The sequence below is a fragment of the Perissodus microlepis genome, chromosome 15, assembly GCF_051167445.1.
Source record: "Perissodus microlepis isolate ML-2025 ecotype Zambia chromosome 15, ASM5116744v1, whole genome shotgun sequence".
Taxonomy (NCBI): Eukaryota; Metazoa; Chordata; class Actinopteri; order Cichliformes; family Cichlidae; genus Perissodus; species Perissodus microlepis.
The window spans coordinates 31,410,262-31,431,995 of NC_140475.1; the positions used below are offsets into that span (position 1 = coordinate 31,410,262).

General features: G+C 39.8%; 2 protein-coding genes across 3 annotated transcripts; one reads left to right on the plus strand and one right to left on the minus strand.

The window, feature by feature from the left end:
- Positions 1–998: 998 nt before the first annotated feature.
- Positions 999–3,211, plus strand: spx (spexin hormone). Its single transcript, XM_084953738.1, has 6 exons — positions 999–1,105; positions 1,557–1,640; positions 1,786–1,843; positions 1,974–2,036; positions 2,389–2,475; positions 3,030–3,211. Exons 1-6 carry the CDS (start codon positions 1,100–1,102, stop codon positions 3,092–3,094), a joined length of 363 nt encoding a protein of 120 aa, XP_084809864.1. The 5' UTR covers positions 999–1,099; the 3' UTR covers positions 3,095–3,211.
- Positions 3,212–3,270: 59 nt separating this feature from the next.
- On the minus strand, positions 3,271–18,844 carry gys2 (glycogen synthase 2). 2 transcript variants are annotated; one of them, XR_014802767.1, is made up of 17 exons: positions 18,096–18,844; positions 14,790–14,971; positions 13,843–14,034; positions 13,521–13,706; positions 11,761–11,905; positions 11,145–11,262; positions 10,920–11,040; positions 10,730–10,836; positions 9,761–9,820; positions 9,585–9,663; positions 7,860–7,973; positions 7,485–7,611; positions 7,283–7,378; positions 7,019–7,182; positions 6,375–6,455; positions 5,139–5,236; positions 4,526–4,640 (listed from the first exon to the last, which is right to left on the minus strand). XR_014802767.1 is itself a non-coding variant. In XM_084953736.1 (16 exons), exons 1-16 carry the CDS (start codon positions 18,217–18,219, stop codon positions 4,425–4,427), a joined length of 2,112 nt encoding a protein of 703 aa, XP_084809862.1. In that variant the 5' UTR covers positions 18,220–18,843; the 3' UTR covers positions 3,271–4,424. The 2 variants fall into 2 exon arrangements, 1 of the variants encoding a protein (XP_084809862.1); XM_084953736.1 differs by lacking the exon at positions 5,139–5,236 and having other exon boundaries at positions 3,271–4,640; positions 18,096–18,843.
- Between the last annotated feature and the right edge of the window lie 2,890 nt (positions 18,845–21,734).

The following is a 21,734-nucleotide window of genomic DNA, read 5'->3' on the forward strand; positions in this document are numbered from 1 at the left end:
TTTTCTATGCATTTAAGTGCTTTCTAACTAACATTCACACACATTCATACGTGGATGGATGCACCAGAGAGCAACTTGGGGTTAGTATCTTTCCCAAGGATATTTGGCATGCTGACTGTGGGAGCCATGGATTTAACCACAATCCTTCTGATCAGCAGATGACCTGCTGAGCTATGAGTGTAACCATATTAAAAAATGTACACAAATGCTTGGTGGCATCTTTGAGTAACCAGCTACAATGTGGGAAATAGCGCATTAGCGCATCTGTAACCGGAAGGTCGCCGGTTCGATTCCTGGGCTCTCTGTCCTGGTCGTTGTGTCCTTGGGCAAGACACTTTACCCTACTGGTGTTGGCCAGAGGGGCCGATGGTACGGTATGGCAGCCTCGCTTCTGTCAGTCTGCCCCAGGGCAGCTGTGGCTACAACTGTAGCTTGCATCCACCAGTGTGTGAATGTGAGAGTGAATGAATAGTGGCATTGTAAAGCGCTTTGGGTGCCTTGAAAATCCAATCCATTATTATTATCATTACAATGTGGGAAATAGGTCAGTTAGTGATATTCTTCTATTGCTGACAGTGAACATCACTCATTCACTCCTGTAGGCTGTGGACTGTTCCTTTCATTAGTGGATATGTTGCCTTTTGATTCATTAAATGAACTCACATCTCTCCGTATACTGCTCCAGTAAGCAAGGTGCAAACATTAAAAATTACCACAGAGGAGAATATTGCTGTTGTTATGAACATCCAGGGTGCTCCACATTTCATATTAATGGCCTGCAGCTCCGACTAATTTTGAAAAACCACCCTGGGGAGCAGGAAGTGTTTAGAGAAGCTTGATTCAATTCACAGGTATTTTACAATAGACTTCAGCTGTCTGTGAAAGGAACTGGATCGATTAGTGGCACAATTCATTCACTCTCCTAACCGCCCCCTTTCCATCAAACTTGCATGACCTATTGCTGGCAGCATCTTGACAGAGCACAGAAGGTTCACAGAGGATATAAGTAGAGGCAGAGGAAACACCACCAGCAGCTACCCTGAACCTTCTACTCTCTCATCGTCTCTGCAGGCGCCAGGCTTACAGGACCTGTGATACCATGAAGGTAGGTGGAAGGCATGAAACGTTTGCAGTATTTTGGTGGAAGGAATTTATTTTATTTTATTTATTTTAAAACAGGTTTCATTGGAAAAAATTTTTTTTTAAATATCTGGACTTTTTGCATCAAAAAAGTGAAATGCATTCTTTCTTGAAAATGTCATTTAGGAAAATGTTATCTTAACTAAACATTTTAATATCTCACTTTCTAAAAGATGAATCAATCAGCAATATCAAAGTAATTTTGGAGATGTCCTCACTAAAAGTTAACTTTTTTCTTTGTATTCACAGATATATTACATATACACATTTTTTACTGAGGCTTCACAGTTACTGAGTTAATTATTAAAAGATTTCTTCAAGTGAATATAAAGGCACATATCTGAGTGAGTCGGTCTGTGAGGAAGATGAAGGATGCTGATGACATCATGATTTGATCTTTTTTTTTTTGCCGACAGGGTTTGAAGACTGCCACAATAGCGTATGTACTCACCCTTTTATTACTGGCAACATTTATCTCCCAGTCATGGAGCACGCCAAAGGTACGGTTAGTTTGATTTTATTTTTAATCCCTGTTGAACTACTTTGTCACAAGATTACCAAAACAATTATTCATATTCTGACAGTATTCTAAAGTCAGAAAAATATCTCCAGCTTTGAGCTTCAAATACTATTTCTTCTATAAAGGGCTCATTCCAGCGAAGAAACTGGACCCCGCAGGCTATGCTGTACCTCAAGGGCACCCGTATGTATCTAGCTACTGACACAATAGGAACACGGTGACGATAAACATTTACTGTCACCATTTATCTATTTATTTATTTATTTAGGTATGTAAATAAACCATAAAGTTGTTTTTAAAAACATTTTTTCAGAGGGAAGAAGGTTCATCTCAGAGGACCGAAAAGAAGGAGATGTCTACGACACTCTTCACCTAGGTACAATAAAGTATCCTGTAAAATTTAATAACAAATGAATAATTAAAAAAAAAAAAATGTAAAGAACCTTTAGTCATCATTGGTGATAACCATAACTCTAATTTGAAAGCAAAATAGCCTCTTGAAAAAAATTAAAATGGTTTTTGATATGTGTGGGGGAGGAAAAAACATTTTGATTGCACAGAGTTTATGGTAAACACTGATGGTGACTTAGACCTCACAGAGTTAACTTTCATTATTTAAAAGAAAGACAAAAAAACTTTCCATGTTTATACACAGTAAGTGGTTTTCATGGCGGACCTTGACCTGCAATCACCTTTAGGACTGTGTGTTGTGTTTTCTTGATTGTCAGAGACTCGTAGTCAGAACACAGAGAAGCTGACTGTGGACCAGGCTGCTACTGTTCTGCTTAATTTCCTACAGCAGGCTAGAGAGGGAGGTGAGAGCAGAATCTGGACCTATGGGTTATATATATACACGTTTTCCAAATGTATGGTTTTCATGCTTTGAGCATCACAAGATGCCATGATGGCCACTTCTAGTGTTTTTGAGAGAAGGTAGACATTTCTAGAGCTGACTGGGTAACTCATATACTGTAAACTGTCATAGTGCAACTCCGACCAAATATACACACAAAAAATGATTAACTGTCCTTTAATATCTCTGTGAGAAAACAGATGATTTAGGTGTTAGAGTTCAAGTTGTGGGAACTATGGTACTATGGAAGTTGAAGCATGGCTGTGTCATTGCAGTTTTATGAAGGGTTTTTTGCGACACAAATTTGCCTTTATGCCTTAAGAGGTTGAATTTTTTTTAATTTGTTCCAGTTCGAATCAACTTCAGATTGTAGTGAAAAGGCAATAATAGGGGAAAAAAAAAAAAAAAAAAAAAAGGGAATTCAAATCTTGTGGCATTTAGTTCAGAATGTGTGTTTTGCTCTTCTTTTTGCTCAATTTCAATTCCATACTTTCTTTTACCGTTCCTCTCTTCTAGCTGATGAAAACGCAGATGAGGTGTATATCCAGGAGCTACCAGTGTGGAAGAGGGAATATTTCTAATGTTTGTATCATTGCCAGACAACAACCTCTGATTTGTTCTGTGTGGGGGGAAAGGAAGCTGTAAATATAAATTCTCTAAATATGAAATGTGATGTTTTAATAAAAAGAGTTTAATTGAAACTGTTTGGGGCAAATTTTCTACTTTTATGGTCAGTGTTATTTTTCAGGTATATAATCAATCACTGTAAAACAAAAAAAATCAAGAAGCTCCAGATTTCAAAAATATGAATCAAGAATTTAAACAAAACTGAAATTAGGTTACTTGGAAATTCAAGGAAAGATAAGTGTAAACGTGATGATAAATAATAAAATAGAGTACATCAGAATTTTTGCGATATTAGACCACAAGATTACCTTGGAAAACTCGAAACATATACAAACCATTTCAGTCCAGAGTGAAGCAAAGAGTCTTTTGAATCAAATCACGTCATGTAGCTTGTTCCCTTATATTGCCATATTTAAACTACTGTGTAGAGGTGTGTGGTAACACCAAAGTGCACTGTAAAAATTGTGTACTTTAAAAAAAAAAAATGGGCAATAAGTAGTCGTTAGATTTTGCCCATCACTTTCTTCTTTAAATGTGAAGTGGTAGTTGCATCATCCTAGTGATTCCAAATGTCACTTGTGCAACAAGTCCAATCACAAAAAGTCAGTGGATACTGAGACGCATAGTTTACAGATGTAACCAAATTTTTGCAAAGTCAAATGCTGCAGACCTTCCAACCTCAACTTTTCGGCCTTCAGATTAGCTCAGTGTTCCCTTTGTTCAGTATAAAGTCCACATCTCTGTGTTATACTTCCTGTTTTACTTTGACAGTCCCTCATCTCATGTCATCGTTTTTGGTTTTGCTTTCCCTAATCTGAAAAATAGTCTACTAAAATTAAAATGAAGGCTACAGTGTCAAATTCATTGCTTATTCTAAATTGCTCCTAAAGCGCAACCCTCTACTATCGGTTCATGCAAACAAACAAACGAATGGAAAGCCTGTGACAGACACTTTGTTCTACTCAAGTTTATTTTAAATAACTGTAATGTTCAGTTAGCATTTTCAGACTCTGCTTGACTAAAGTTATTTTGGCAAGCTAACATTTGAAGACAGATGATGAACTTAGATTTAACCTTTCAAACTTTATAAAAAGTTTGTTATGCAGGGTGGACTTTATTGCCTGGCAGCAGAATAAGTGTAACAATTGTTAACAAAAGGTGATGATGTGGGGGTCGTCATTACTGTGGTGTAGACTGCGGGGCTAACCAGGCAGTGATCCCCCCCACACACATTTGTCTGTCAAGTCCATCCAACTGTAAAGGCCATAGCTACTCTGGAGCATTTCAGTTTCTTGACTCTCCTGGTTGCTGCTTCTTCCCCTCTGGCACAGCATTGAGCACAAATGGAGATTTGATATTCATCCGGTCCCTCTCGGCCTCCTCATCTTCATCATAGGGTTCATCTTCATCCTCAACATCACTGTGGTGGGGCGTGGAATGGATAGAGGCAGAAGGAGAGGGTGGAACCGAGTAGGGCCGGGGATACCGGAAACCCTCCGTCTGTGGAGACAAATGAGCCCAGTCACTGTAAGTCAGTGATTCCTAAACAGAGATCTGTGAATTTTGCTAAACTAATCTAAAGTTGAAGTAGATAGTTAATTATGATTAGTGTGTGAACTCTTACCAGGTGAGCAGAGGAGCCTAATAAAGTAAAAAGGAAGCTGGCAGGCTGGCCTAGAACCATGAAATGCTCATTTTTATCTGATAATCGCTTAGAAACATTGGATTTAAAAAGCACTCTTAAATACTTAGGAAATTCTTGTTACAGCAGTTGACTTCATCAAGAAAAGAAAACAAATAACAAAATGTATATAGTTGTAGTATTTCAGACTCCCAGTTTGCAGCCAGTCACAGAACTAACCTTCCTAATCTGTTTATTCAGTCTGTTGGCATCACCAGCTCCACTCTGCTCTCCACAAGAAACTGACAGAAATTCTCCAGCAGTTTGCTGCACATACTGAAGTATCTCAGCTCCCTTAGGAAATAGAGGATGCTCACCCCCTTCTTGTATACAGCCTCTGTGTTGGTCTTCCAATTCAGCCTTTTAATGTAGAAGTATCTGGATGTCAACCCCTGCACCACAGCGGCATCTTGTCCTACGATAGACACGGGACGTGTAGCCACCATCTTCGTTTAGAAATCCATCACCTTTCTGGTCTTTTCCACATTCAGAAGCAGAGGAGTTCTCTGCTCCACAAAATGATCCACCAGTCCTGTGTACTCCTCTTGTTCCCAACATATCCAGTCACTACAAAAATCAGTATTTCTGTCGATGTCATGAGCCAGATTTTTACGTCTGATTTTAAGTGGGATGTGTACAAGGACAACAAGAATGGACGCAGCGAAGTTCCCCTTGGAGTTGCTGTATTGAACATTTACAAACTATCTCACATACTGCCGTTTGTCAGTTAGACTGTGATACATGAGATCCTGAGATGTTTACTAACATTTCCTGTAGGTCTCTCTTAATCTGACTGAATTGTGTTAAACTTGATAAATAAAACAAGATGACCCTCAGCAGGGATCTACATGGAAGCAAGGCTTATGTAGAGACCAAATATGAGAGTCGACAATGCAATCGATCTACCTGCCACAATCTGAAGAGGGTCAAGTGATGTTTTCATGGACCATAACAAGTCTCTCAGACTCTCACATGTGATGTGAGGGCAGCTGATCATTAGGATCCGATGGCATCAACTTGTTTGGTACAAGAACCACACAGAATTTAGTAACGCCAGTACATTTCTCATGCTTTCAATTAGGTTGTAAATGTAACCCAGGATCACAGCTAGCTAGCAAAGGTCCTAGCGTCATGACAACTGAGGGGGAAGGAAAAAAAAAAAAAAAAAAGTTTCTTTCTGTTTAACATTTTTTTGTAATTTCCTGCCTCTTTGGGCAAAAAGAGGCCAGCCAAACACACGAGAAAGGCCAGGATGTCCTCTGAGCACATCAGGACTTATTAGGGTAGCTCAAATAAGTCAAAAGATATAGGAAAAAAAAGTCCATTACAGAGGACAAATGATTAGGCTGGGTCTCAGGAGGACAGAGAGGGTCTTGACCAAGGTTTTTAGGGTAACTTAAGTTGTAAGGCCAATATTAAATCAAAAGGCATAATCCCCACAAACAGTAAACTCTTTAAATCACTTCACAAAGCTCTACTTTCTCCTCAACACTTACTCTACATAAAGTTTTGTGCACAACTATGATCAAAATCCCTTGTAAAGGATTCCTTACCTTCAGAGGGGCCATGGGATCCATCTTGAACTTGTCTGGGAAAGCTCTGCTAAGGGCCAGGTGACGTGCATGTATGTAGAACTGTCAAACAAGTCAGAAATACATTAAGAACTGAACAAACATTTCAATGAAAGATTTGCAATGTGGGCGTCTGAACTACCACCTCTAATTAATCTTGACCATAAGAATACATCCTTCAGTAACGACGAAAGTAGTCTTAAAGTTGGTGCATGCTTTGTTCTACATATGGACCAATTATGAAATCTTGTATGCTTGTTTTGCAATCATCTTGGAGGTCAGCAAGTTATCCTGTTAAAGGAGAGGGTGAACTATATAGGAGATCAATACATGGCACAGTATAAAAGGAGAATGGAAAATCATTGTACCACATTTCACAGGAACCACAGCATGGTAGCCCTATATTTGACTTGTGTAAGTGGAATAGCCTAGCACAACCAAAGTTGGCGGCTTGCGGTTCACTGTTGTATGCCTGTATCTGGTAAACAGCAAAAGCAGTAATAAAATCAGATTATTTGTTGGCTGAACCAGAATATAGTTCAGTAGTAGACTCCTGTTTTCTCTGATCGTGTCCTGTTCTGACTTTAACCAAATAACTATTCAGGGCTTCAGAACCAGAAACCGACCCGTCCCAGGTATCTCCAGTCCAGAAGGTCAGACAGCCTCTCAGTTCGGTTGCGCTGGATGATACGCTGCCGTCGAGACTGCTGGCAGAAACTGAACATGAACTGAGTTAGCTGGTTGCAGGACTCCTCAGCAGAACGGAAGCGTCGGTCCACTATATAGATACCTGACAGAGAGGAGGAGGTGGGAGAGAAAACATAATCCATAAGGATGAACACACATAATTCAGTGTTTGTGCGCCCATGAGTGTGAATGCACTCACGCACCATATGCAGCAGGGTCCGACACATGCTCCTCCATGAAGCAACCAAAACCTGACAAATTGGTGGTCACACTAGGAATGCCCATTACAGTACACTCACCTGGAGAACAGAAGACAGAAGCCCTAAACAATATGCACAGGGGAAGTATAAAGCATTTGTGTAGAAACATGTATGCCTGGCTACAACATGAGGATGGTCAGTCTACCAGGTGTGTAGCCCCATGGTTCATAGTAGGAAGGGAACACTCCAAGGTTACAACCACGGACAAAATCCTCGTAGTCCATTGGCAGCAGAGGACTAGTCGAGGACAAGAACTCTGGGTGGAAAACAACCTGAGAGGGTGACACACAGATAAGAGTTGCCCATGTCCTTATTTGGCAGCATAGCACAAATTAAAACATCAGAGTTAAGCCAGTTTTTGTTTGTTTGTTTTTAATAACTACAAGTCAATAGATTAAAGACCAACTGTGTAGTCACAGTAGATCTTTCCACATTTTATTAATTTTTAAAATATATATCTATCTCCATCAATAGAGAGATCTTATCACACCTGACATGGCTGACATAATGTTTTGTTTACCTTGACACGGTCGTTCCTGGAGTTGAAGAGGCCAACACGTCTGATGTTGGCCAGGATGGGATCTGCTGAGTCGTCCAGCATGTTGTGAGTGGTTACTGGAGGGAGGCTGTGCCTCTGCAAGCCAAGAGGTTAAAGTATGTGATTAGGACAGATAAACATAAAAGTGAGGAATTCAATTGACCCCTGAGTGATTTTAAAAAGTGCCTGGTGACCAGGCCCTTAGGCAATGGGGTCCAGTCAGATGCAGCCCAAAGAAGCTACACTGGCTTCCCTCCAGTAGATCCACCACCTGCAGGTTAGGGTTAGAAGGCGCTATAGGCATTGGGTACATTGTGTGACAGGCGATGTTCAAAGGCCCTACAGGAGGGCGGTGGTCCAGTCTCCAGATACCAGGGCTGGCTATTAGGAAATGGAACATCACATCTCTGGTGGAATTGAAGCCTGAGCTTGTGAGAGGTTGAGAGATATCAACTAGATATAGTCAGGATCTGGAACCATCCTTGGCAGGAGCTGGACTCTGTTCTAGTCCAGAGCTGCCCTAAGATCTTAGGAGGAATCTGGTATCAGGCATCGAAACCAGAGGAGAAGATACAGACCCATCATCATGTGGAATGTGAGATTTCTTCACAGTAACGTGGATGAATTGGTGGCCCTGGCATCAGTGGGCATCTTATCCGTCCAATTAACCACACTAACACCAAAAAGTAAGACAGTCCATGTTTATCTGCATCTGATCCAGGCTGACAGAACCAAGAAGAGCAGAAATAAGATAAGGGGGGGGGGGGGGGGGTGTCTGGCTGTGTTTGTGAATGATAAGTGTCCAGAGTTACACCATCTAACTATCAAAAAGACACTCTGCAGTAAGGACATTGAGCTGGTGAGCTAGTAGAATGAGGCCGTATTATCTACTGTGGGAGTGGACATATGTTATCGTGATAACATGTCTTCCTTCTCTCTCCCCAACCAGTTGCAGCAGATGGCCCCGCCCCTCTCTGAGCCTGGTTCTGCCAAAGGTTTCTTCCTGTTAAAAGGAAGTTTTTCCTTCCCACTGTCGCCAGAGTGCTCGCTCATAGGGGGTCATATGATTGTTGGGTTTTACTCTGCATGTATTATTGTAGGGTCTACCTTAAAGCGACTGTTGTTGTGATTTGGTGCTGCATGAACTTCAATTGAAGATTGAATAACTGCATGTGCCGCACTCTGCTAATACTGCGATGTTATCCATACTGTTAACAGCAGACTACAAAAGGACCCACAAATTAAATGAACAGAGCAAGAAGAAGTTATATGAAATTCAAAATAAAATATTCCAGCATAGCTTTAACATTTGAGTCAAAATGAAAGTTATATCTTTAATGTTGTTGAAATAAGTTATCCTGAAATTTGTATGTGCCTAAATGTAATAGTGGCGCAACCATAAACATGGCCCTTTATGTAGTAAAAAGGTAGTTTCTGGCTGGTTGAAAAGATCCCAATTTCCACATCATTTTAAAGATATTAACATTTTCTTATCAAGAGTGTCACCTTAGGTGTAAAGATTTCAGCTGAACAGTTTGTCTTGGGAAACAATACACTGGTACAATTTACTGATATTAATCTTTCTAGGTCATTATCATCAATAAGGACTAATGGTAGTCAGTTACTTGAAAGAGGGGAAGTAGAATTAAAGATTAGGTTTAACACACACACACACACACACACACACACACACACACACACACACACCTGTGTGGCGTAGATGGCTCTCTTCATAATGGTGAAGTCATCTCGGTCCAAAATGTTGTTGAGATCAGGGATCTGTCCTCTAATGAAAGAAGACATACATACATCATCATGGATCTGCAAATTTGCACAACACTTTGATATCAACATCAAATACCTCAGCAAGTAGAAATACTTACTTTAACAGAGCATCATACAGCTTTTTACCAAATTTCTCCTTAACAGCATGAGCTGTATCCCTGTTAAAAGCAAAGGAAATCTATCACCACTGCAGTTGTTAGTTTGAAGCACCAACAGTAACAGAAAATCATTATTATTTAGAGTTTAAGAGTTAAAGCAGGGAAGGAGCAAAGTTCCTAAGTTGCATTTTTGCTGAACCATGCCCACCTTGGCAACCACTCATGAGGAAGTACACATTTTTTTTTAAATCAATGTTGGATAATGACGAGTCTTTCAGTACAGCTTCCTACTGGAGGTAAACACTTTGTTCGGGCTGCAGTTAAATCAGGTTTGTGTTTCAAATCAGATCAATACCAGGCTGTCTCAAACTGTCTGCTATTTACAAGTGAAGATTGGATTTGTCTGATGTGTCGTGGCTGCCCAGAAAGGTCGATAAGCCCAAGCTTGAAGCAATAAATGTTGTGCAGGTGATCGCCACAAACAGGTGGCGAACAGCTACACGAAAAGTTCAGGGAACTTGAGCATCAGTAGCGCCTAAAAATAAATTCTCCTAACAACACTCCTTTGTCTCATTCATTAGTGCACTTTCTTCCTTATTACCTGTTGGCATACAGCCTCTGCTCTTGCGTGGCAACAACAACATGGCAGAGACAACTTAGAAGGCCTTGCAATTCCCAGGCTCCATTTCAGATTCCATCCATGTGCCGTTCTTTATAGCCCTCTTCTAAATTGGGAGGCAGATGCACTACAACCTCTGGGATTTACAATTTTGCCAAAAACTGCAGCTCCCCAAGTGATCAGTGAGGGAGAAAAATCCCAACAGATTTCCAGATTTCTCTCTCTCTCTCTCCCCCCCCCCCCCCCCCCCAGGGTATTGTTCATCACATTTAGAGTATATAATGAAAAAAAATGGATGTACTGTACAGAATTATTTAATTGCTACAAGTAATCAGTAAAGCAGGACGTACCAAAGCTGTTTACGTACTGCCTGCCCCTTCAGTGACTCCACATTGAAGTTGTTAGTTTTCGCTGGCATGATGAAGAAAACTACGACCGTCACATCGTTTCGGTGGACCTGCAGAGACGGTTAGGATGGGTTTCCATTTGATGTGTACAACACAACACTACCAAAAAGGCACAAAACAAACATGGCCTCACCCGCAGCAGGTAGTTCAGTCTGGACAGTGATTCAAGGAAAATATCTGCTCCCTTGTTTGAGAACTCATAGCGCCCAGCAATGAAGAAGATGAGGGTTTTATCCAAGTTGAAGTCCAGGTGACTACCAAGATAATAAAGATTAATAAAATGAAATTGTCCATTCATTTTATGAAGTACAACAAACTTCGAGAGCTGCCAGAACTACTTTTTAATAAAGCAACAAACCCATAGAAGTGTCCCCTGATAAACTCCTGGATTTGGGCCTTGTTGGTGGAGTGCAGGTTTTGAAACTCGTGCATGGCTGAGAACTTCTTCACATTCAGCCCATTTGGGGTGACCACATCTGTACCACCAAAGGAAAAGATGGTTTTATTCATTTTCTGTTGACAGCGGTATAGAAATTACTTTGTGTTTAGCTTCAAACTTTTATTTCAAACTGGAAGGTATTTTTGCCATCAATCCCTGGAATACAGTTGTGTTCCAAGTTCAGAGCCCCCCCCCCCTCCTCCCATCTTATACCAGTATGGTGATGAAGGGCTTGTTTTATAGTCAAGTCCTAGGAACCTTGCAGTTGTATCTCCAGGTATTTTAGAGACAGATGTGATGGATTACCCAATTTTTCACTTTGAGCAAATTGTGTGACTGTGTGAACTGATTACTTCAAGTTACTGTTGCTAGTTATCGCTACAAATGAGTCAATCATGATATGTATTTATCTACAGGACTGTAGTGTGATTTGTAAAAACATTTCTTGCATGACTGTGTTGCATGGATCGTCAGAAAACCAATAGACAACGTAAAACTATGTTCTTGTGGAGATAGTATAGTGAAAAATTTCCACCTGGTTTCCTGTGCAGCATGTGGTTGGCCTCCACAGCAGTGATCTGAGAGACTGTCGTGAAGACGTGAGCACAGTGAACTGCTGCTCTCTCTAGGCAGTATCGGTGGTAGATCTGCCTCTCACCAGCCTCCTTGTCAATGTTAAACTACCACACACAATTTTTAAAAACAGAAAAAACCAAAAACATTCATTTTACTTTAGGGGACGAAACATGTTTAATTATCAAGCATTTTTTTAAACCTGCCCAGAGCAGCAGAATATATTTTTCTGAATGCCTTTTTTTACCAAATATATTTGCTTTAACAAGAGGAGCCTACAGAGGGTCTACTTTCCTCATGGGAATGTTTTTGTTGCAATTATTTAAAAAAAGAAAATATTATTCATATTATCGTTTGTGGATATAATGCTGGGGTGGACAGAGGGTGAAGACTAGGCAAAAGAAAGGAGAAGTGGAAGAATAGAAGAGACAAAAAAGAGGGAGAAAAGAATGAGGGTGAGATAGAGGCAAACAGACATGCTTCCTCTGTAACAAAGTACACTAACGATACAACACCTAAAAGACAAAACAGAGGGAGGTACATAAACAAACACAGAGTTATGCTGTGTGTGGATGCGAGCGTGCATACATGTTTAAATGAGCAAGAGAGGACACGAGTGTCCGAGTATGAGCGTTTGTCATGAAACATACTGGAAAAATGAGGATGAGACTGCACCAGTTTAGTTCACCGCATCCTCATTAATTCTACAAAGCAAGATCTCGACTACCCTCTTGGGACCACAAAAAGTTTTGGTTATAACAGCATTTATAATTATCAATTTCAGGCATAGTTGTGAGCATAAACAAGAGCATAATAAAATATTGCATTTCATTTATTCAATTAAATGAATAAAAAAAAAATCTCTTTTAAAGTTCATTTACAGAAATGATCCTGCTTTGTTTTACCATATTGGCTGCATTTTCTGACTCTCAGTTAACAAGATTCCATCGACAGAATAAGTGATGGTCCTAAGAATCATCTGTCAATTATCCATTCGGTCAAGGAGTAACCTTTAGCTCCACATTGACCTTTAGCTTGTGTGGCCAATTACAAACATTGCATTGACATCTCCAAATGTAGCTCAACATTACTAATGATGCTCTAAGTAGTCCTAAAAGAGCTAAACCTTTAAATATGAGCATAAATCTTATGGCTGGTCATTGTAGGCAGAGAGGCGCGAGTGTGAGTTGCACGCGTATTTTGTGATGGACATGGGGTGTCAGGAGACAGACTCTCTTAAGAACTTTGCTTTTTGTTCTTTTTTCATAGGTACACTGCAATAGGCCTCAGCATGCTGTGGGCTTCTCTTCTTCACTCACTTTTTGCATTTCATATTGTAGTGTAAAGGCCCTGCAATATGAAATATAAAAGTGATTGCTATTGTGATTTGATAATATAATTAACATGCCTACTGTAGTGCCCCTATGTTTACAAACACTGATGTTTTTTCCCCTTCTATTAGGGTCAAAAGGATTTAAGTACTACCCAATTCAACTATCTGAGATAGATTTATAATCAATCTATTATGCACATTGTAGGCAACATATCAGCTGTAAAGATCAAGCTCTGATTCACAATAAAACATTGACAAATTTCCCTGCCTATATTATTAACTAGAGTCATAAGAAGGGAATGGCTTGGTGTCCATGACAGTTATAGGCCAACTACAAACAGTGTTACTATGTGTCTGTTTGCTGTAAGGCAGTTCCCTTGTTCTCTCACCTTGTCCAGGTTGTTGTAAAAGTCAGTGTTCCCAGCACAAAGGTATCTTCCCAGCAGGGTGGCATGTGTTGTGAATACTGTCGCCATGGGAATTTTGCGTGAGCGAGAGAGAATAAGTCCGGGACCTGCCTGCCATTCATGGAAGTGACTGATGACATTAGGTTTGTCTCCAAGGTGGTCTGTCAACTAAAAACACAAAAGAAAGCTGCCATGTTTACTTATGCTAACCATCTCAGTGATGCATATTGAGATTTATTTATTTTTATAAATCCAAAACTCAGCATAGGAGCTAACAAGACAATTACGTTCACTTATAATGCACCTCTTTGAAGAACCATGCAATAAGGGAGCCCAAAATGAGCGAGTCATTGGCTTCTCGGTCATGGTAGGGCAGACCAATGTTGCAGGTGTCCCAAAGGTCCCCTTTCCAGCGGTCCAGGTTCCAGGCTGCTGAGCCTATGTCAAACAGGATTACGTAGGGGCTGCCCTCAATCAGCCAGCGACCAAAATGAACCTGCATTAAGAACAAGTTCAGTTTTATTAGGGACACTTTCAGATTTAAGTGCCTCTGTGCTTCTATCCCAGGATATGCATTCAGTTTCGTGGCAACAGTTTTAGCCTGAGGTTAGCCTAACCCTAACCAGGGCATAGGCAGTATGAAGATTCTGGTTATATCCACTTTGCTAAGAGAAATTTTGGATGCATGCATTTGAAGTATAAAGTAATCACTATATTGTGTTGTTTTTTGCATGACAGCAATATACAGCCAGGCTGTGTTCTTACAAACACATTTTCTATCTGCTCTTAAAGTTAGACAATATAACTTAGGGATCATTTTAAACATCTCCAAGGAGCCTTGCAGCTTTAGTGCAGCTTTTTACTAAAGTCATGCTAATTGTTATTTCCTTAAGAAATGTATTCTGACAGTATGATCTGCAACTGCCTCATCAGCATATGTGCACCCTCTAGTGGTCAAACACGCATTTGGCATCTGAGCCACCTGCGTAAATACCAGTCAGTGACCATCCTCATCCAGCAATCACAATGCAATCACATCATTCCCATCATACACAGCGTACATCCAGGGCAGCCCAAACTGTATGACAGTGATATTCATCATTTCACAATGATGAAAAACTAATTTCATGGGTGAGAACCCCCAGACCCACTAGTCCCCTTTATGGTTAAGCAAATTGTATGCCTGTCAACTCAGTAGGTTTTGGTGTGTCAACTGGTACACAGATAATCTTTTCCTCTCCCATCCCTCACCTGGCAGCCGTTGTGGATGAGGGCATCCATGGCCTTCCTGATGGCAGGATTTGGTGGCTCACAGCTCTCCACCTGAGTCTTGAAGTTGTGCTCGAAGTACGGCCCCATCATGTAGTAGTTGTCTCCCCATTCATCCACAGTGATCTTAGCCTTGGTCTGGATGACTGTGTAGATTCCCCCAACTATAGTGACACACAGGGCAAGTGAAAAGACCTGAAGTCACTGCAAAAGGTTTAAAACTTTTGACTTGACTTTTCTTTTAAAATTCTTGTAAAAGGTCCAATAGGAATCAGTCTGTATGTTCACAGACTCCTAACACACTACTACAGTAATCTGTGGAGGGAAAAAAAAAAAAAAAAAAAAAAAGACTGTCAGTGTTTGGTGGCATCATGGCCTCCACATTCGAATTACAATTGAATAAAAAAAAAAAAAAATGCATGTAAAGAATGACTTCTGTTACAGCTTGACGTTATTAAAGCCTGAGTCTTTTGATTACTCACAAGAGAATACTCACAGTATTCTCAGTAGTCTGAGTATTATGGTGTTTTGGAAAACTAGATGTCCACAAGGAAACAACAATAGTAGTGGTAACAGTAGCAACAGTTTGATCATGCAGCCCTTCCAAACAAGCCATACCTGATGACTTTTTCTATAATTGGACTGTCATGAATTTTAACATTTAACATGCTGAGGCCTGGTGGAGGGTTAACTCTCTGGGGTCCAAATCACATGACCGATTTAAGACTATACCTATAGCAAGAAGATGCAGCCAAGAGTCTCCTTCAACTTCTTTTGAAAGTGCGGACTTCAATCTATATACCAGTTTTTAAATTGTGTGATAGGCCACGTAAAACCAGAGTTATAATACGTTTTCTGAATACTATCGGCACGTTTAGTCCCGAAAGAAAAGGGTAAAAACTTTTAACTGTTGCAAGCCAATAGTGCTGCAATTTGCCACTTTTCCTAACCCGTCTGGTTAAGAAATGGCATTAAAAATCGCCGTTTAATTAGTCAGAAAATGGGGGGGGGGGGCCTTGAACGGCCCTTCTGAGTGGCGGAAAAAACTCAGTTTTCCCGGTGTTTGAACGCCGCTTTTTCTGGCACCCACAAAAACTGCGTTCATTGCGCAGCTACGTGACGTAAAAAGCGATCTGTCGGGGTCAACGCCATTTTTACGTTAATTCTTAATCCAGTTATTTATTTTTAACTATTTGATGCAGAACACCTGATTATTCTGTAAATAGTTTTAAATGGTTATATAAAAACGCCCGAGGCCTTGGCTACATTTTTAGGAAAGTAGTTCCAAATAACTTTATTTGCAAAACTTGTGCATAATTTTTTTAAAATTTACAATTTATTTTGCATTTCAAGTTAAAATGATTTGTTGAACATGTTCGCAGTTTTTGCAGTTAAAACAAAACAAAACAAAAAAAAGACAAAGCTTTTCCTAACCTGATTATATTATTTGTATGTTATTTTAGATTTTTGTGGTAATACAGTACGTCAAAATTAAAAAAGAAAAAATCCCAAATTAGACAGGAGTGCTGACAAGAATTATTTTAAACGAGGCAAGGTAAACAGTTTTAAAATGTGAAATATACAAGGTAAAATCAAAAGTACTGAAAAACGGCCAATTAAACCCCAGAGGGTTAAGTTTTTGAGTATCATTGGGGTGAATTTGTTGGAGTACCAACTCCTGGTTAACACTGAAAACTGTTTTGAATGCTTTCTGACTTGTGAATGCTCTCTCTGCAGAATGACTGATTTCAAATTGCTCAAGAAGCAGCCTTATAACTGGTTCCAGACTGAAGGGCAACAAAAATTGCTTCCTCATAATTTTGATTTCCATCTTCATTGGCATTAGGTGAACAGACATCTGAATCATAACTAAACTACTGCTACTTCTATAGCTGTTCACATTTCCTGATCAGTTAATGAAATGCATTTAGTAGCAGCAACTGGCTGCTTTTTAGTCTCCTAATTCCTATGGAAGTAGGAAAGATGTTCCTAGTTTTTCTATACAGTGTTTCTGCCTTTTGGTTTACTTTTGTTAAATTACGTTTTATTATGTGCTGAGACATAATCCAGATTGTCATTTAAAAATCCACAAAAATGGAAAGAAAGAGACAAAACATACCTACATACATTATCATCAGCTGTTCAGTCATTTAGTCAAACACTAAATCACTGAAAATAGTCAGGGGCCATCAAATGCTTTAACAGATCTTTTATACAAACCCATTTTGACCAGGAGCTGATATTGCACTGGTGCCATTTGTAGCAGACACAAAATTTCTGGTTTGTAGGGGTCAAAGCACATGTGGTAATGTTTTTCAGTCTCACTAGGCAGCATAAAGACAAATACTGATATTATCACCAAAACATTCAGTGGAGAATGACGTCTGAGCTGCATCAGAGAGCAGGGATCATATAAACAGTAAAGCCAGAGAAAACAGCAGAGTGCCTGATAACCTCTGAACCTTACTGTTCAAATTAATATTTACATTTTTTAGATTCATTAATTTGAAATTAAAGGTAATTAAACACAACATAAAACAATGTGCTATTGTCACATCTTAAAAAAAAAAAAAAAAAAAAAAGTTGCAGTTTCCATATCCAACTTCAATCCAAACTGCCAGTAAGAGTGAATAAACAGGCAGCAGAAATCTTCACTATGCATAAAATGTTCTCAGTGATTCGAGGCTAAAGCCACAATTAGTACTGTAACACGACACCTGCTGTCCACATGCAAACCAATTCACTATTCAGTCATTTTATCTTTTTCGTGTTTAGGACACTACATGAGCATCAGCTTAATGTTTAACTCTTCAGAGGGAGCACACTCCGTGCATTTCAATATTTGCTCTTCAAGGGGCAAAGAGTGACTCTTTCATAAAATATTACTAATATTAACAGACAGACGGGGGTTTTTTTAAACAGGAAATTGTCAAATGGCATGGTATTAGAGATACAAATTAAAGTGATGTTTAAACTGAAATACTGATACTTTAAAGATACACATTTGTTACTGTTCATTATGGTTTCATAAGGTTTTTTTTTTTAATTCCTTTGATTCATAGATATTTATACATTCTGTATATTGTTTTTCTAGCCACAAGAGTCATTAAAAAAAAATAAAAAATATATATATATATATATACACACACACACGCACACTGAAATATATTGACTCAAACACATTAATATGAGCTAACTGATTCAAATGAAATAAATACTACAAAGACACATGCAGTGTTTCACTGTATGAACTGGAAATATAAGTAATACAGTTCTGATGAAACTGACCTTTGTTGGTGACCTCCCAGGATACTTCGAAGAGCAGCAGGTCCTCCACAGGCAGCTCGTCCTCCTCCCAGGCCGGCAGCACCCCGGTCAGGGATGTCATGGAAAGCGAACGGGACAGAGGCATCTTACAGTTTCTGGGGATCCAACAAACGTCACTGTTGGGAAGAAGCTCCGCTTAATCTGAATGTAGGACCTTCGAACCTGTTGTGGCTAGAGGCCAGAAAGAACTTTCCTCTCCGAAGGCAAAGATGAGACTTATTAAAAAAAAAAAAAAAAAAAGTCACGAGGGCAAAGCACTTCCACCCCGCCTACCTTCCATAATCATGTCAGGGTGAAAGGTTTGGTTTTGGGGTTGTGTGTGATAAAAACAAACTGCAGCTGTGTGCTCAGTCTTACTATTTATTTATTTATCTCTCTGAGGAGTGAAGGCCTAAAGTGATCAATCCGCTTTAGGCTGACTGCATGTTAGCTTAAAAGTGTTGTTTTTAGAGCAGATACTAAAAACCACCTTTACATTCCACTCAACACAACCAAATAAGGATTCTACAAACTTCTGGTCATCTACAGAGAAATTTCCTTGCTCACGCAAAAAACAAAAAACAGCATAAGGCCTGTTTTCGCCCCTTAGTAGTGTCAAACTCCAGAAAAGTCAGAGATTATATCAGCGGAAGCTGTTCACTCCTGGGTCAACTATATTAGCTAGCATGCACATGTGCTCCGTGAGGAACCACCCTGCTGCTGCTTAACACGGCAGAGTTGATTAGCAAAGGTGCAGCAGCTTGTGCCAATCTGACACTTCTCTCCTTAAACCTTACCAAAAAAACTCACCCCAACTACTTTTATCTAATTAAGACTATTTTTGTAATAGTTTGTACTAAGGAATAATTTTGTAATCTGAATTTCTAAAACCAATAAAAGCAAAAATCAAAATTTGCAAAATAATTTGTATCTAACTGAGACTCTTTGCAGACCTCAATGAGCTCTTACACTGGCTGACTGATTTATGTAGCTCTTTTTTTCATCTTTGTGACCAGTCAAAGTGCTTTAGTCTACCAGCCACATTTAACCATACATCTATGCGGATTTCCTGGTGAGAACATACCCCTAGGCAGCAGCAGTTTTTGATATGGGCAACATGGGCGGTTGCCCCGGGCAGCATCATGGCATCTGCAAAAAAAAAAAAAAGTTGCTCGCACCCATGCTGCCCCGACATCATGCCATCGCATTTTGGGGATTGCATGGGCACCGATCTGTTTCCTGTTGCCCATTTTCGGGGAGTAAAGGCGCCCTCTGTTTGCAAGGTGCGCCTGCTGCTTACAGGAGGAGAGGGGCGGGCCGGCGGGGGATTCTCTGGCTGGCTGGAGCGGCATCTAATGACCAGCTTGCAAAATAAAACAAAATAAAAACAAACCAACAAACTAGGGCTTTCAATGTAAACGCCATCATCACGTTTAATGCGATTAAAAAATTTTAACGCAATTAATCCATTTGGAGCGCAGAATGACTCAAAATCCCTGAAATGTCTCTGTCAATGCATTTCGGGCACTTTGTCCAAAGTTTGTCCATTCTGCGCTCCAGATGGTTTGATTGGGTTAAAATTTTAATCTTGATGACGGCATTAACGCGTTAAAGTTGGCAGCCCTACAACAAGCGGTCCTAGCACCAAACAGGCTAGGACTGCTAGGACCCCTAGGTTTTGATTAGAGCGTGGAATATTCTTCTTATGAGGGAAACTGCTAATCACTGCACTGCAAAAAGCTATGTGCTTTACAGATAACTGGGAAACTTTCTGGGAAAAGTCTGGTGTTGTTAGGTGAGACAGCATCCATCCCACTTTGAATGGAGTGCTTTCATTTCCACCCAATATATAACTATCCAGAGTTGGGACCATGAAGCAGAGCTGCAGTCTTACACACCTCTGTACAACTTCTTTCCTCTTCCATGTACAAAGATAGGCAGAGCCTTCGGCTTTTAGGCGCCTCTATGGAAAAAAAAAAACTGTGACAAAGCACACAGTTGGGACTGGATCAGGTAACCCTGAATACTCTGTTAGTTAAGCTGTAATAGGCCTAGGCTGCTAGGGGCTTCCCATGATGCAGTTACTGTTTCCTTTTCACTCACCTCTGCATTTAATCATTAATTATTATTCATCTCTGGCTCTCTTCTGGCTGTCCCTCCCCGAGCCTTGTTCTGCTGGAGGTTTCTTCCTGTTAAAATTGAGTTTTTCCTTCCCACTGTCGCCAAAGTGCTTGTTCATAGGGGTTCATCTGATTGTTTTTCTCAATATTATTGTAGGTCTTTACCCTACAATATAGAGCACCTTGAGGGAACTGTTGTTGTGATTTAGCACTATATAAGCAAAACTGAATTGAAAATTGAATTCTGTTGCACACACTGTAGTTGATTGCATAGAACTGAGGTTCAGTGACAACTCATGACTTTATATTGACTAAGTAAATGTTGCGGAAACTTTTACCTGGTCTCATTTCAGTAAAAATATAAACCTGAAGCCTAAAGAATGGACAGCTCTTTCAAGGAGTGTGGCAAATGACGCTGGTTTTCCCAGTAAGTTGTGTCTAAAGTTTGAAGCAAGTACAAACGTTGCTAGGATCTTGAAACATTGGGGTCTTAGCCCAGCCTTGAAATCTTGTAGATTTTCATTGACTTTATTTTATAGGAACATTAATATAAAAGTGTGTGCTACCTAAAGGCTGATGTCACAAATGACTGAAATAAACAATCAGTGATTTTTTTTAATCAGCTTTTAATAAAAGCTTCAAAAAGAAAAAAGTAAAAATGTTGATGACATTTGTGTGTGTGTGTGTGTGTGTGTGTGTGTGTGTGTGTGAGAGAGAGAGAGAGAGAGAGAGAGAGAGAGAGTATACTGACAGTGTTTAAACAGGTCTTATAAAATCTGCTCTTCTTGTGTCATAGTGGGTCCTTTTAAACTGCATGCCCTCTGTCTGCTCTCACCTCTTCTTCACCTTTCTGCCACATTCCCATCTCCTCTCCTCACTTTTCCTCTTCTTTCCTCTGTCCTGGTTATAAGAAGAATGCATGTGTCAATAAAACTCCATCTAAATATACAATGTTCTTCTTCCTCCTTATATTGTTTTTTAGCGGTTGGCAAACAGATAAATGGTGCACTACCGCTACCAACTGGTGTGGAGTGTATATACAATTTTTGATGTGATAATTAGGTATTAAACATGTTACTGTCATGGTCCGTGTGAGTGGCTGTGTGTTTTTCCGCAGAGCTGGAGTTCCCACCTCTGGGCGGAGCTTCCTCATTCCAATAGTGATCTGCGCCTGTTGGCAATTTGGGGCTGCCTGCATATAAGACCAGCACTCTCAACACACACTCAAACACATCCTGCTATAGCAACACCCTTTTAACACATGTTCTTCATTCTTATTCAGATATTTATTAGTAAGTGAGTTATATGTATGTATATATTGTATATATTGTGCTATTTCTTACTTCTTGTATTGTCTGTTTTTGTTACTGTTTGGACTGGAGCACTGTAACCAACATAATTTCCCCTAGGGATCAATTAAGTATTCTGATTCTGATTCTCAATAAGTCTTCGCCAGACCAACAAGTTATTCCTGTGCATCATCGTATTTGGTGTATGCTTA

Excerpts from the sequence above, each read along its gene's own strand:
- spx (XM_084953738.1), top strand. Across the intron at positions 1,641-1,785 it reads AGTCATGGAGCACGCCAAAG|GGCTCATTCCAGCGAAGAAA; the intron begins GTACGGTTAGTT and ends TCTTCTATAAAG. Across the intron at positions 1,844-1,973 it reads GCTGTACCTCAAGGGCACCC|AGGGAAGAAGGTTCATCTCA; the intron begins GTATGTATCTAG and ends ACATTTTTTCAG.
- gys2 (XM_084953736.1), bottom strand. The coding sequence starts at position 18,219 with ATGCCTCTGTCCCGTTCGCTTTCCATGACATCCCTGACCGGGGTGCTG. Across the intron at positions 11,906-13,520 it reads TTTACAACAACCTGGACAAG|TTTAACATTGACAAGGAGGC; the intron begins GTGAGAGAACAA and ends TGTGTGTGGTAG. Across the intron at positions 7,974-9,584 it reads GAGCCATCTACGCCACACAG|AGGCACAGCCTCCCTCCAGT; the intron begins GTGTGTGTGTGT and ends CTTGGCTTGCAG.